This window comes from Lutra lutra, chromosome 3 (assembly GCF_902655055.1).
Source record: "Lutra lutra chromosome 3, mLutLut1.2, whole genome shotgun sequence".
Taxonomy (NCBI): Eukaryota; Metazoa; Chordata; class Mammalia; order Carnivora; family Mustelidae; genus Lutra; species Lutra lutra.
The window spans coordinates 21,031,658-21,047,235 of NC_062280.1; the positions used below are offsets into that span (position 1 = coordinate 21,031,658).

At 41.3% G+C, this 15,578-nt stretch overlaps 1 protein-coding gene across 7 annotated transcripts in view; it reads left to right on the top strand.

Annotated features, from left to right (window-relative positions):
* The window catches only part of UNC80 (unc-80 homolog, NALCN channel complex subunit), a 239,001-nt gene that overhangs the window by 164,531 nt on the left and 58,892 nt on the right, over nt 1-15,578 (top strand). For all 7 annotated transcript variants that reach the window (XM_047721936.1, XM_047721937.1, XM_047721938.1 and 4 more), the window contains 7 exons: nt 3,312-3,495; nt 6,656-6,750; nt 8,178-8,267; nt 8,975-9,076; nt 11,040-11,220; nt 12,875-13,143; nt 15,020-15,154. In XM_047721936.1, coding sequence (XP_047577892.1) covers nt 3,312-3,495; nt 6,656-6,750; nt 8,178-8,267; nt 8,975-9,076; nt 11,040-11,220; nt 12,875-13,143; nt 15,020-15,154 — 1,056 coding nt within the window. The remainder of the gene's footprint in view (nt 1-3,311; nt 3,496-6,655; nt 6,751-8,177; nt 8,268-8,974; nt 9,077-11,039; nt 11,221-12,874; nt 13,144-15,019; nt 15,155-15,578) is intronic.

Here is a 15,578-nt window from a genome sequence, read left to right on the forward strand (position 1 = left end):
GGTTATTAGCTTGATGCCTCTTCTTTGAAACTGCACCTTAATCCAGACAGATGGCTGCGTGAATGTTTGTGTTGGGAGGACTTCTCTCTCTCCCTTACGATTGTCAGTCTCCTGGCAGGTTGGGAAAGAGAAGAGGTATCCACATGCATCTGTAACAGAATGAAAGACTTAACACTACACCTCTTATGTGCAGAGAAAATATGTAATGCCTTTCTCTCATCTATGACTGATTTGGCTTTCTTCCTGAGTGTCCACCAGCTGGTTGACAAGGGAAAGAATATAAATAAGTGTCCAATCCAGTCTCAAGTTCAGACTGATAAAAACATATAAATAGTAACTTTGGATAGTGTTCAGTCTCTCTTGGCTAAAAATATTTAGTCTCTAGGAATTCTCCTCCCTTCCGACTTCTTTAATCTCTAAATATTATGTGGGGTTAGAGAGAAAAAAAGATCTTTGTTGTTGGAAGGTGGAGGGAGGACAGCAAAATATCCTCCAGACAGAGAACATTGAGATGGAAAAACGAAGCAAGCCACTCCATACCATTCATACAAAACTGTATTCAGAGTAACTTACTGACAGGGAAGAGGGGGCAGATACCAATCCAAGGGCTAGACAGCTATTTTCTGCAAAGTCCAGGCCTTAATCCACAGCTTTTATAGAGCAAGGGCATGGCAATGAGGAATAAGTGTATCCTTCCAACATTCTGGTCAGGGCCTACCTTCACCTCCAAGGGACTTGGGACACGTAGCAACAAGGGAAGTCACTGCATGGACATGAATGAGTTGGAGGGCCAAGATTAGAGTCAGTATTGTCAGCACTCCTACATTTGTTCAGCATTCTGTCTCTTGTTCAATGTTTGCTCTGGCTCCTCCCTTTGTGAGATAATGTTCTTTATCTGGCTGGTTGCTAGATGCCTGGCTGGTGGAAGCCAGAGCCCACGGCTACTATGACTTCAGTCTACCGGCCCCCAGGGGTACTTGCTGAGAGACAACCTCACCTCAGCTCCTGCTGATGCTAAACACCCCTCTAGATTCTGGTTACATGTCCCCTATGGCTCCAGCTTAGGGAGATCCCTGGCTAGAGCATTAGGCTCAGTGACACCAGTCTGTGACGATTCTATCCAGAAAGTTCTCTAGTCAAACTTTCTGTTATTTCTTGGTCCTATGTACACAACACAAAAACCAAAGGTAGGTTATCAAAGCCATATGTCAGGGCCTTCCTCAGGTTAAAAATGTGCCCTACCATGTTTGTGTAGCATTCCAGTTGGTATCAAAAGGCTCCGAGGTAAACTTCTGTCAGAGACCCTAACAGAGACTGGAGGCAAAAGTCCCTTCAGTGTGCCTGCCCATTCCCTCAGGTCCCTGGGTAGGGGAGATGCTCACCTGGACCACTGCTCTCCATTGTCCTTCAGCCTTGGGAAAAGAAGATGGACATTTCATTTCCTGTCTTCCATACTCTTCCCTGTCAACTCCAAATAAGCCTTAATGGCAGACATAGATCCTCCCACCTAGGTAATTGACAAGCTAATAGAGAAAAGATCTGGCAACACTTTGGCTTTGTTGTATAACCTTGTTTTACATGAAAATATATTCCTATTTTTCATTTCTCTCTAAACCCTAATCTTTCCCCAAATCCCAAGTATATGGATGCCTTGAATGGACTAGAGGAGGGGCCTTATAGTCAGAATGGTAAAACAGTGAAGGACAAATTCCTTTTTAAACCATTACCCTTATCATGTATCTCTTTTTTCTAATGACTTAAAGATATGTATAGCGGGCATGTTGGGACCAGTGACCCATCTCTTTTAATTTTGTCGGGGACTATTTATTTAACTGTGACCCAGTGACCTTCACTCTGAGGTTTGAGCCCATCTCGGGGTGTATGAAAACTTTTAAAGGGATTTGGTGCTTAGATAGTTTTAAGGGAATCAATCTCCAAATCCTCAACTTAAAAATATATAGTAATACTTTGTGAGCATGCCTGCCATCTCAAACTTCATTCCTCTACTGTTCACAAGAAAGGCCTACCCTGACCAGCCCAGATATCACCAGATGCATTGAAGATGTGAAAGACAAAGAAGGAATCTGATGTACTGCATGAGTTTTAAGGAAGCCTCATTTCTGATGGATCAAGGCATTTTATTTTTTTTAAGATTTTATTTTATTTGACAGAGAGAGAGATCACAAGCAGGCAGAGAGGCAGGCAGAGAGAGAGGAGGAAGCAGGTTCCCCACCAAGCAGAGACCCCAATGCAGGGCTTAATCCCAGGACCCTGAGATCATGACCTGGGCTGAAGGCTGAGGCTTAACCCACTGAGCCACCCAGGTGCCCAGATCAAGGCACTTTAAACCCATAGGATGGGCAGTAGCTCCTTCTGAACACAGCTCCTGTCCCTGTCCTTTAATAAAATCACCTTTTTGCACCACCGCCAAAACAAAAACAAAAACACACAACACACACACACACACACACAAATCCCATAGGACTTACCACCTTTTCCAGTCTTTGATAGATTTTTCCTAGAGGTGAGGTTTGGCCCTCATTAGGGTGGTTAGCCTTCAGAGCCACCAAAGCAGGTTAGGTTAGTAGCGCCATCGGCTGATCCTTTCAACATAACTGGAAAGATTTCTAGGATTAAGAAATTTTTCAAGATATAATCGATAAAGCCATGAGGGGGGAAACTTTGATATTATTTCTTTATGATTTTGTTGTGCACTGTTGAATAAAGTCCTTAAAACTAATTTCATCAAAATTTGTTGAAATACACATTCCGATTAGTCAATCCACCTTTTATTTCAATGTAGAGAATGTTTAATATATCCTATTAACAAAAAATTACCTTATGATGAGACATTTCAATATGTACAAAAGGACACAGAGATTTTCAAGATTTTAGGAGACACAAAGAAAAATCTGTTAAGTTCACCAATTCAGCCAAGCACAGTGTTCACTGGTTCACTGGTTAGACATAATCCCATCTGCAAATACTGTTTCAGCAAACGTCACATAGAGCTCAATTTGGAGTGGCCTCAGTACCTGAACTACAAAGTGACTTGAAGCCTGGAAAAACAATCTTCTGGTTTTGTCTTAAATCACCATTCCCATGATACACAAAAACGTTATGTCAACCTATTCTGGTTGGCTTTCCAGTTCTACTCTCTCTTGCTCAAGGCCACTGAAAGTATTAGAGGAACCATTGAACAGAGAATGTGAAGGAACAAAAGAATATTTGATTAAGAAAAAAAGAGCCAAGGAAATGAGAATGTTTGCTCATGGTTATCGTGGCTTTGTGACCTCTTCCTGTTCTTCTAGGTGGGATTAATCATGTACTTCGTGCGGACCCCCTGCGAGTGGGGGATGGACGCCATTTCAGCCACCCTGACTTTCCTGTGGGAGGTGGTGGGTTATGTGGAGGGCCTCTTCTTCAAGGATCTCAAGCAGACCATGAAGAAGGAGCAGTGTGAGGTAAAGCTGCTGGTGACCGCTTCCATGCCAGGTAACCCATTACTGCTATTGAATGACATAACTTTTCTCTTTGTTTAAGCATATAAATAAAACTTTTAAAGACCAGCCACCTCTTTCATTCTGAGAAGATTGTCAAGAGTCCTGACCCTGGTGTTGAGGGCTTCAAAGAATTTTTGTTTAACACAATCTGAAGAAGTACAATAGACCCTTTAAAAGTTAGCAGTTGCCAGATGAAAGGGGAGACATCAGAACTGAGCCACGTGAATCCGTCCTTGAAGAGCAGCCAGGGTTGAAGATGTATTTGAGTCTATCACACAGGGCCAGCTGAACAGGGAGTCTTTCTGAATGAATGTTTGGCACCGCAAGGGGAACAATACTGTTTGCATGGCATGGACCCCAGATCTTTGTAAACTCCATGAGAGACGGCTTTATGAAAAATTGGAAAAGGGACAAGCAGGAAGAAAGAAAGGAGAGCAACAAAAGAACATGAAGTGTGTTGTAAACTTGAGATAAGGGTCTTTTTCACTCCTGATAGTTTGCTTTTCCTTAAGATAGAAATTATTCCAAGTCTTTATCCTTGTGCAGTGACTAAGAAAATATGAGATGATCCATGTATTGAAATAAAGAGAAAGACACAATTTTATAAAGATGAGAACACAGGTTATGACAGTGTAGAGGTCTGCATTAAAATCACATTACTGACATTTATTAATATAGTTAGTATTAACTAAAAAAAAAAAAGGAAACCATTTTTCAAGCTTTCTTTACTCATGGGTAAAACAAGGATGTGATTCATAAAATTCAAGGATGTAAAAAAACGATCATGAGTAATCAATGCGTTTAGGTTGATAAAATACTTGCTATCACACCTGACGCATAGCAAGCATTCCATAAATGGAAGTTGTGTATTTATATGTTCAATAGGTTATCCAACAAGGTGATCGGTTTTCATTATAGCAAAGAAGCTCATGTTGTCATTCACAGACTTAAAAACAGCTCATTAAAAGTCAAGGTATATCATGACATTCGCAAAGACTTATAATGAATGAATGAAGTAGAAGTACTAATTCCCTAGCCAAGTAAAATACAGAAAATGTAAATTTAAACTGCATTGCAGGTGCTTGTCATGGTTTTGCTAATATCTCTGTTTATATTTTCTCAACCATTACTGCATGATCATCTCATTTAAAATACAGGGATATAGTACTTGTTGCCATGTTTAGGGTTTGAATTCTGACTCTTCTGCTAAACAAATGTGTCTTTCAAAGGGTTGATATCCAATCTATAAAGAACTCCTCAAACTCAACACCGAAAAAACAATCACATCAAAAATGGGTAGAAGACATGAACAGACACTTCTCCAAAGAAGACATACAAATGGCTAACAGACACATGAAAAAATGTTCATCATCATTAGCCATCTGGGAAATTCAAATCAAAACCACATTGAGATACCACCTTACACCAGTTAGAATGGCCAAAATCAACAAGACAGTAAACAATGTGTGTTGGAAGGGTTGTGGAGAAAGAGGAACCCTCTTAGACTGTTGGTGGGAAGGCAAGTTGGTGCAGCCACTTTGGAAAACAGTGTGAGATTCCTTTAAAAATTAAAAATAGAGCTACCCTATGACCCAGCAATTGCACTACTGGGTATTTACCCCGACGATACAGATGTAGTGTAAAGAAGGGCCATCTGTACCCCAATGTTCATAGCAGCAATGGCCACAATCACCAAACTGTGGAAAGGGCCAAGACGCCCTTCAAAGGATGAATGGATAAAGAAGATATGGTCCATATATACAATGGAATATTACATCTCCATCAGAAAGGATGAATACCCAACTGTTGTATCAACATGGATGGGACTGGAGGAGCTTATGCTGAGTGAAATAAGTCAAGCAGAGAGAATCAATTAACATATGGTTTCACTTACTTGTGAAGCATAAGGAATAACATGGAGGACATTAGAAGAAGGAAAGGAAAATTGAACTGGGGGAAATCAGAGGGAGAGATGAACCATGAGAGACTATGGACTCTGAGAAACAATCTGAGGGTTTTGGAAGGGGGTGGGGGATGGGTGAGCTTGGTGGTGGTTATTATGGAGGACACATATTGCATGGAGCACTGGGTATGGTGTATAAACAATGAATTTTGGAACACTGAAAAAATCAAATTAAATCAAAAAAATAAAATCTACCATATTTATAGCTTAAAAAAAAGAAGAAGAAGAAAGAAAGAGAGGTAAGAATAAGAAACATCCAATAAATCTAAGCAATACATCCCAACAGCCATAGGCTTAGCCTCTGGACCAATCTCAAAAGTGATGGTATTTGTTGCCTGCATTCACAGTGGAAGAAAATGTTAAATTTCAGTCAGAGGTTAGTCAAGACAAAAGTGGGCCCTGGGGAAAGAACCCTGCTGTGGGAGGAATGGAGTTTACCCTCAGTCACCAGTCTTCACATAACACCTTCGTCACACCATGGGCCAGATATTTAAGATACATCCATCGTCTTGCTTAATCCTCAAAGGACACTACAGAGTAGGCATCATTGTTTTTGCTCCATACCTAAAGAAACAGTGATGGAAGTTACTCAAATGTTTTGCTTGAGAACCCGAGGCTTGTGTAGGGAACAGTTTCAAGTCCCAGTCTGCCCACCTGCAGATGCTGTGCTCTTCAGACTCTGGGGAGGGGGAGGGAGAAGCCAATGTTATGGGAGGTGTTTTATGTATAGTTTCTAACAGTGACCTGCAGTGGCCAAATAAACTTAACTAATATTCAAAAAACAAAAATAAATAAATAAATATGTTTTTTACTAAATTACTTATAAGCTCTTACCTGTAAGAACTTACAAGTCCGTTTCCTTTGTTTTCTCATTTGTAGAATAAGCACAATAATACCCATACCATAGAGTTGCTGTGAGATTTAAGTATTATGCACATAAAATACATATAAAAGTATTGGGAATTCCATAAATAGTGGCTTTTGTTACTTAATTGGTAAATATTTTTAAAACATCTATTTTAACTATAAAAGAGTGATATTAGTCCAATACATAATTTACCTTAAGCAGTTACTAAGAGTAACAATAACAAAAAATATCAGCCCACTGAGAATATTTTAATATTTTGTGCCTTAAAGATAAATTTGACTAGAGTGGAGTTCAGCTTATGATTGTGTTTGCCTTCTGTAGGTACCAAAACCTTGGTAGTTCACGGACAGAATGAGTGTGATATCCCAACCCAGTTACCAGTCCATGAAGACACTCAGTTCGAAGCCCTGCTCAAGGTAGGAATGGCTTTTGACAGAAATGATTTTTTAACGCCATGTCTGTGGCCACTTCACTGGTCGTCCATTTAGAATTAAATGATATTTTCCTATCTTCAAATGAATATGTGCATTGACTTACTCTTTGTAGAATCTGCTCCGCTGCTCCACTGCTCCACTACCGTGTACTTCCCCGGTTTACTTCCATGATCTTCCCCACACCTGCCAACATTGTAGCTCTGCGTTAAGGTAGACAAATACATCCAGCTCCTCCTTCAACTGAAGCAGAACGTGACACTCTCATGTGTACTATCTCCCCTGGGAGTGCTGTCAATTCCTGCTTCAGAGCTCCCTGGCATCACTTGGGGGTGGTTCTGCAGGGGCCCTGGGGTTGCACACGGAAGGAGCCAGGGCAGGATCTGGGAGCTGCTGATCCTGCCAGGGACCCTTTCTCTGGCACTTAGTTGCACAGTATACAGTCTGACTTCCACATACAAAAATGAACGAAGAAGTAGAACAATATACCTAAGAATAAATCAGGTGAGTCAAGAAAGTATCTTTAATGGTTATGGCAGTTGTCCCCTTCAGCAGAAAGACAAGCCATAGTTACACACACCTGTAAGGCTTTTAAGATAAAGTAGTAAGTAAAGTACTACAGCGATTCCCCATCGATCTGGATTCCAAACTTTTAGTAAGCTGATTTCCTAGAACGCAGCTCCAAGCCCAGACAGAAGCAGGAAAAGCCTCTGAAAAGTTCAGTTGAACCAAACGTGTATATCTTATTTCAGTACAAAATGCCTCCTTCACGCCTTACCCAGACATCTCCAGAGAATTTCTAAGGCCCCGTGCAGCAAACTTCAACAACCACTCCATTCTCCTACTCACACTGAATGCTAGAGTAGCAGGAAGGCAAACAGAGTTAAGTCCCACCCCTGATTCTACCATAACCATTGTGCCCTAAATCAAACAGGACCTCTCCAGGCTCAGATTCTTTTTCGCCAGAACTGGGGTACTAGTGCAGGGTATCCAAGTTACCGACATGGAGGGCATCTAGCTCAGAATACAATATACAATAATGGCTCAATGTGTTGTAGCTTGTGTTATTTTTAATGGCGTTACCAAACATGCTTTCTTCCTGGCGTTGAGACCAGTAGATGCCACTGTGTCTCCACAGTTCACTCTTCAGTCTGAATTTATAATTGCACATCTTTTCGCACTTGCAGAGCAGATGGTTTATATTGCACCACCAGTCTCTATTATGTCATTCTTTGGGCAACTGTGTATCCAAATCCAATGTGTATCCATACCTATATACATATAAAAAGTATGCAATATCTATAATCCTTATAATCCTTAAAGTTACTTTGTTTTCATGATATTTGTATCTTCCAGCATACTACCTGGCACATGGTATGTTCTCCATAAACATTTGTTTATACTTGTTCTAGGAATGTTTGGAGTTTTTTAATATCCCAGAATCTCAGTCAACCCATTATTTTCTCATGGACAAACGATGGAATCTTATCCACTACAATAAGGTGAGACTGGGCAGTGATGCTCGCCTGTTGAGTTGTGTCGGAAACTTGTCATGCCTTTCCTGAATATTGCTCTCACTCAGGGAGGCATCGTTGTTCAGAGGTTAGGAGTACGGCCACTTCGGTGATACCACCTTATGTCCGTGTAGCTTTGGACGAGCCACTGCACCTTTGTGCCCTTCATTTTCCTTGTCTGTAAAATGAAGAGGATGATAATAGTATCTGCCATGGGTTGCAATAATTAAAGGTGATAAGGCAAGTTAAGCATTCATTATTATTACCTCCTGATGAAAAATTAAGTTGCCCATATAGTAAGTATGTGTGTCTGCTTGGAATTTTTATGTCCTTGTTCCTTTTTTTATTATGTTGAGTGTGACCGTGGTGACCTGACCTAATGACCAAAGGGCACCTCAAGACCATCATTTTAAAATGACTTTCTTCCTCCAGAATGTCCTTTATTAAATTGCCCTTGGCTCCTCTGCTCCTGATGTAGCACCCTAGTGTTTGGAAAGGATGCTAAGCCTAGGTGGTTTGATGCTTTTCTGAGGTGGGGATTTCTCTTCCCTAGGATTTTATAGAATTGGAAAGCATAAATGATAAAACCTTTAGAAAATACATAACTTTGTTTGACATTTGGGTAAAGAGGAAATGAGAGTCAAACGTTTAATCATCTGAACTCTTTTTTGTCTCTTTGGGTAATCCTGCCACAGACATATGTTCGGGATATTTATCCTTTCCGGAGATCGGTATCCCCACAGCTGAACCTTGTACATATGCATCCAGAGAAAGGACAGGAGCTCATTCAGAAGCAGGTGCCTGCCCTCCTCTATTTTATTATATGGTTTTATCAAGTCATTGGGAAAAATGATCGTGAATGTGTTGCCAATCCTGAGATTCTGATTCAATCCTCTCCAGAGAGAGTGGATGGGTAGACCCGCGATCAATAGTTCCCCAAAATCATGTGTTAGTTTTCATAATTTGGATCATAATGTAAAAGGATCAAGGAACACTCACTTGGATTAATGCTATGACAAATCATTGGGTATAAACACTAGAAATCTTTGAATTTATTTACCTACTGGTTTCCAAGTTTTCTTTTCACATTTTTGTAAACCAGGATTGGAAGTACACAAATGTAGCTCTTAGAAAGTTGCCACAGAGGTTTACACTAGTTGGGAAAAATAAAATAAAAGGGATCGATGTATAATGCCTGGGAAAAGCACTGAGCTAAGCTACAGAGACTTGGACACAGTCTTAGCTCTGCCATTGATTGGTCACCTGACCTCAGGCATGTTACTAACTTCCCTTAAAACAGGAGGAGACATAATCAAGCAGTTGTACTTAAAAATATGATTGAAGAACAAAATAAGGAAATTCACTATTAGTATGAGAAATATAACAATAGTCCACAATTTGAATAATGATACAATTTTATTATAGTCTATGTGTTACATTCATTTATTTTTTTTCATTTTTAAAGATTTTATTTATTACAGAGAGAGAGAGAGCACACGCACACTTGCACATGCCCAAGTAGGAAGGATAGGCTAAGGGGGGAGGAAGGAAATATCAAGCAGACTCCACACCAAGTGCACCCAACAGGGGGCTTCATCCCAGGAACCTGAGATCGTGACCTGAGCCAAAACCGAGACCTTAATTGACTGAGCCACCCAGGCACCCCCCACATTAATTTATTTTTAATAAAATGTCTAAACAAGAATTTCAGGATAATTTATCTTTTCTGTTTCTCTGCACATATCAAGGTTAATCTGACATCAGACTATTCAAAATAACTTCATGAAATGAATAAAAATGGCATAGAATTAGACCACTTAAATAATTAAAAATATAGTTAGCATAAACTACCTGAATTGCAGTGGAAAGAAGCAAGTATTACAAACTGTGAGGTGTTGGGTCTTAAGTATACATAACTGTATAATTTCTAAACTAATTGCCCCCAAGTTATCTTAGCCCTCATCTTGGCAGCAAAAGAATTAAAACCATAATCAACATAGCACTTCATCAGGTGTTTTCTTTTTATGTTTAAGAATATGTTTTTAAATTGCATAAAATGGAGCTCTTGTTCTACATACACTCCAAGTTGGAATTTTAAGATTTCTTTCTGAGTTCTGCAGGGAAACTGTAGTATTCAAGCCTGTGGTTCTGGCCCTGGAGTTTCTTCAGCAGCTTTGGACTGCCCATAATATCCCCCATGCAACCCATCATCAATAGAAAAGGAACAAAGAGAAGGGACCAAGAGAATCCTGTCCATGCTATCTAGGTCCCATCAGCTTTTGTCCCAAGATAGGTTCTGCCTGGATCCCATTCCAGTCCTTTTTTAAGAGAAAAACCCAGAACAGCTTAAGGCATCAGTGGAAATGGTAGAGGCACTCGGAACTTACTGACTGGCTCCTGCTGGAAAAAATCTTCCACAGTGTGACATCCAGACAAATGGGCTCTATTTAATATGGAAGGATTCCTGACAATGCTTGCAAGCATTGTGCTCCGGCAGCCTGCAAACCCCTGAGAAACACTTCCTTCTGTGGAACAGGCGGGTACAGGAAGTAAGAGTCAATCAAGCATTGTTTGCTCTTTCGATGGGGTGAAGAAAAAACATTTCTCCCTCAATTGAAACTGCCCCCCTTTGATTTTTTTTTTTTTTTTTTTAATCAGCCACATTTGCCATGAAAGATTTGACTTCAAGGTCTTCACTCCTTTTAATTTCAGGGTTGCTAATTCTCCTTTTCCTCTGCTCCTGCTTTTGTTTGCTGCTAGGTGTTCACTCGGAAGCTGGAGGAAGTCGGGCGGGTTTTGTTTCTCATCTCCCTGACTCAGAAGATCCCCACAGCCCACAAACAGTCCCATGTCTCCATGCTCCAGGAAGACCTCCTCCGACTACCCTCATTCCCCCGAAGTGCTATTGACGCTGAATTTTCACTCTTCAGTGATCCACAAGGTATCAAAACAAAAACAAAAACAAAAAAAAAAACATTTTCTTTCTTGGGCTTCCTATGCCTTTGTTTGGTCCTCAGCTGGAGAACATCATTACCAGCCGAAGGTTCTCTAAGCCCGTGCTTCTCAGCCCTGAGGCATCAGAATCACCTGGAGAATTTGATAAACAAAGATTGCTGGGTCCACCCTCCCCAGTTTTTGATTCAGTAGCTCTGAAATGGAGCCCAGGAACTCGAATTTCAGCAAGTTCCCAGGTGATGTCGATGTTGCTATTCCAGGGATCAAACTGAGACCACTGTTCTTAACTAATCATAAGCAGGGATTTTTGGTTTTTGTTTTTTTAATTTAAATTCAATTAATCAATATATAATGTATTATTGGTTTCAGAGGTAGAGGTCAGTGATTCATCAGTCTTATATAATATTGTACTCATTACATCACGTGCCCTCCTTAATGTCTATCACTCAGTTACTCCATCTCCCAACCCCTGTCCCCTCCAGCAACCCTCAGGTTGTTTCCTATGATTAAAAGTCTCTTATGGTTTTTCTTCCTATCTGGTTTTGTCTTGTTTTATTTCCCCTCCCCCATCCTCTGTCTTGTTTTGTAAATTCCACATATCAGTGAGATCATATGATAATTGTCTTTCTCTGATTGACTTATTTAGCTTAGCATAATACCCTCTAGTTCCATCCACCATGTCATTGCAAATGGCAAGATTTCATTTTTTGATGGCTGAGTAGTATTCCATTGTGTGTGTGTGTGTGTGTGTGTGTGTGTGTGTGTATTATATATATATATATTTATATATATATGTATATTTATATACCACATCTTCTTTCCATAAGCAGTTGAAGGCAGTAGTATGGTATTGTTAGGGTAGGTAGTAGTAGGTATTGTTACTTGACTAAGTGAAGATCAGGTGTTCATATGAACTTCAGGAGGCAAAACTCATGTACAGAAATCAGGACAGACAGTGGTTTCCTCTGAGTTGGGGGGGTGCAATGAAGCTCCTAGGAACTTTCTGAGATGATGAAAATGGTCTATATATTGACTAGTGCGTTGGTTACATGAGTGTGTATTTTTGTCAAAAGTCACTGAACTCTCCATTAGAGATCTGTGCATGTTTGTTTTACTCTGAGTTACACCTGAATGGAGAGTTAGATAGAGACAGAGAGACAGAAAGAGACTCTCTTTGAAGCCTTGCAGGGTGACTCACTTATTAATTTGAGATATTCACAATTAGCCTCCCAGTGTTCAATGTCTTCTCCAGCCAGAAGCTCCAGAGCAAAAGGTAGAAAGAGCTCTAGTCTGTCCAGGAGTTTAGAGATCTAGAACCAGACCCAGCCCTGCCATTTCCTTTCTGCAACAACTAACTTTCTTCTCAAAGCCACAGTTGAAGCAGTAGCAACACGCTACAAATGCCAGCCGTGTCTTGCCTACAGAGTCGAATCAAAGAGGTGATGACAGAAGTCCTTTGAGAACCAGGGAGTGTGAGACCAGCGGCAGCAGCGTGTGCTGGAAGCATTTCCTCAGCACATCTTCACGTCCCAGAGTTGGAACAAATGGGAAGCAGCAGTGCCCTCCGGTTGGCTCGTCCTCCCACGCCGACAGGATTGGCGTGGGGCTAATTCTGTCTCTGCTGTTTCATGTTCTCACAGCTGGCAAGGAGCTGTTCGGCCTCGACACTCTTCAGAAAAGCTTGTGGATCCAGCTCCTGGAAGAGATGTTCCTGGGCATGCCGAGCGAGTTTCCCTGGGGAGATGAAATCATGCTCTTCCTCAATGTGTTCAATGGGGCTCTGATCCTCCACCCAGAAGACAGCGCCCTGCTCCGGCAGTACGCCGCCACCGTCATCAACAGCGCCGTGCACTTCAACCACCTGTTCTCTCTCAGCGGCTACCAGTGGATCCTGCCCACCATGCTGCAGGTGTGGCTCAACCTCCTCTCCAGAAAACCAGCTCCCCGTTCGGCAGGCCAACAAGACCTGTACTAAGACTTTTTAAAGGATGGAGTTATCTGCTTTTATGGCAGTCAACAGCACCAAGTGAATTCTCCCTAGAATTTTCCAGAAGGTCACAATACCCTGTTCTATCTATCCTGGGGTATCCCAGACCTGGAAGAGGCTTTCCTATTTCCTCTAGCCACTCTTTGAGGGGTTCCCAAAGTGCTGTCACTGAACCAGAAGCATCAGCATTGCCTGGGAATTTGTTAGAAATACACATCCTTGGGCCCCACCCCAGACCTCCTTAAGCAGGACCTGTGGAGTCAGGGCCCGTTCACCTGGACTCTTACAAGACCTCCAGGGGGGTCTAATGCCCTAGAAGTTTGGGAATCACTGCTCTCTTTACTCAAATGTATGGCACGTGTCCCGATGATGTTTCTCCTGAGAGATTTTCTGATCTCTGAATCGAGATTTCTGCTGCTATTAAACTTGCTATGCTGAGACTGCAGGAGGTTAACTCAGCAGGAACAATTTCCATGTACTCAGGTCTAATGTGTATCTGGCTACGTTTAGGAGTAGTGGCTGAAGTTCGGACAGAGCCTAGGGGCTCATCGTAGTCCTCTACTTCTGTGGAAGTTTTAATAAAAATTATTAAGCTGGGGACACTTGGGTGGCTCAGTTGGTTAAGCATCTGCCTTGGGCTCAGGTCATGATCCCAGGGTTCTGGGATAGAGTCCCATATCCCTGCTCTGCAGGGAGCCTGCTTCTCCCTCGCCCTCTGCTGGCCGCTCTGCCTACTTGTGCTCTCTAGCTCTCTGTCGAATAACTAAAAACAATTTTTTTTTTAAATTATAAAAGTAATTCATGCTTGTGCAAAGTAGGGTTTGTTCAGTCTACAGGGGCAAGAAATTTCCTTTAGTATCAGGCCTCTCATATTTTTAAATAGTTGGAATTTTCTCTATTTTTATGACTTTTTTACAGATTTTCAAAACTAATAAATGCTTGTTATAAAATCCAGAAGATAAAGTTTAAAGGAAAAAACAAAGATCATGCATAACCCTCCTTCCGAGATAACCATTTATTCATACTTCTTGAAAATCCTTACACTCTATCATGCCTTTTTTTTTTTTTTTTGAACAAAAGTTGGATCATACCACATGTTGAAGTTTGGTACCTACTTTTCTCACACCACACTAAGAATATCACAGGCATTTTCTCATGTAGCTACATTCAGTGCTAGAGCATCCTTCTAATAGCTACATAATATTCTGTTGCTTGCATATACCATAAGTCACTTAACCTATCCCAATTTATGAATAGTTTCATTTGTTTGAAATTTTCCACTATTGTAAGCAAAATTACATAGGAATTCCTGTATATCCACCTTTGTACCTTTGTCCAATTCTTTTCTTGAGATAAGTTCCTAGCAACAAACTCCCTAGGAAAAAGCATATTCATGTTTATTACCAAATTTCTCACAAAAGAGGTTATACTCTGTTATACTCCCATCTACCAGTGTATTAAATTAGCTGCTTCTCTCCGCGCTTCCCATAGCTATGAGGTCTTTTGTTTTTGTTTTGTTTTGTTTTTTTAGAGAGAGAGAGAGACTGTGAGGGGCAGGATGGGGAAGGTCAGGGAAGGGGAGAGGAAGAGAATCTTAAGCAGTCTCCATGTTCAGCACAGAGCCTGACACGGGGCTTGAACTTAGGACCCTGAGAGTATGACCTGAGCCAAAATCAGGAGTCAGATACTTAACCGACTAAGCCACCCACGTGCCCCTCCATAACTATGAATTTTAAAAGCAAACACAACTCTGACATGCTGTTGAGGCATTTTCTGAATACGTGGCATTTTTCCACAGGTGTACTCCGATTATGAAAGTAACCCCCAGTTGCGTCAAGCCATCGAATTTGCCTGCCACCAGTTCTACATTCTACACCGGAAACCGTTTGTGCTGCAGCTGTTTGCTAGTGTGGCCCCTCTACTGGAGTTTCCTGTAAGTGAGCGCTGGGGAAATAAATGTAGACCAACCCCATGAGAAAAGCAAAGGCTCTTTTAGTTAGAGTCTGCTGTAGCAAGGGAGTTCTCCACTTGGGTCTTGGCAAAGACTCAAAGGCAGACAGAGGAGTAAGAAAATTCTATGGTGGAGAAAAGGGAAGGCTTTAGGTATGCCCCGATTGGAGGCTGTTGGTGTGGGGGAGCTGTAAGCAGCCTAACTAGATGTGGGCCATCCTGTTTAATTGGCTAGGGGTACATATTTGTCTTTCTCTGTTGGTCTAGTTGAAAGCAGGGACAAGGAAGGATCAGGGAATCTGTCAGTTGTCATCAAGTCCTGGCCATTTGGGGGCCAATGGTTAAACGGGTTATTGTTTGGTTTCCAGTAGAGCTAGTAGTCTGACTTCCTACTAACCTGACTTGTA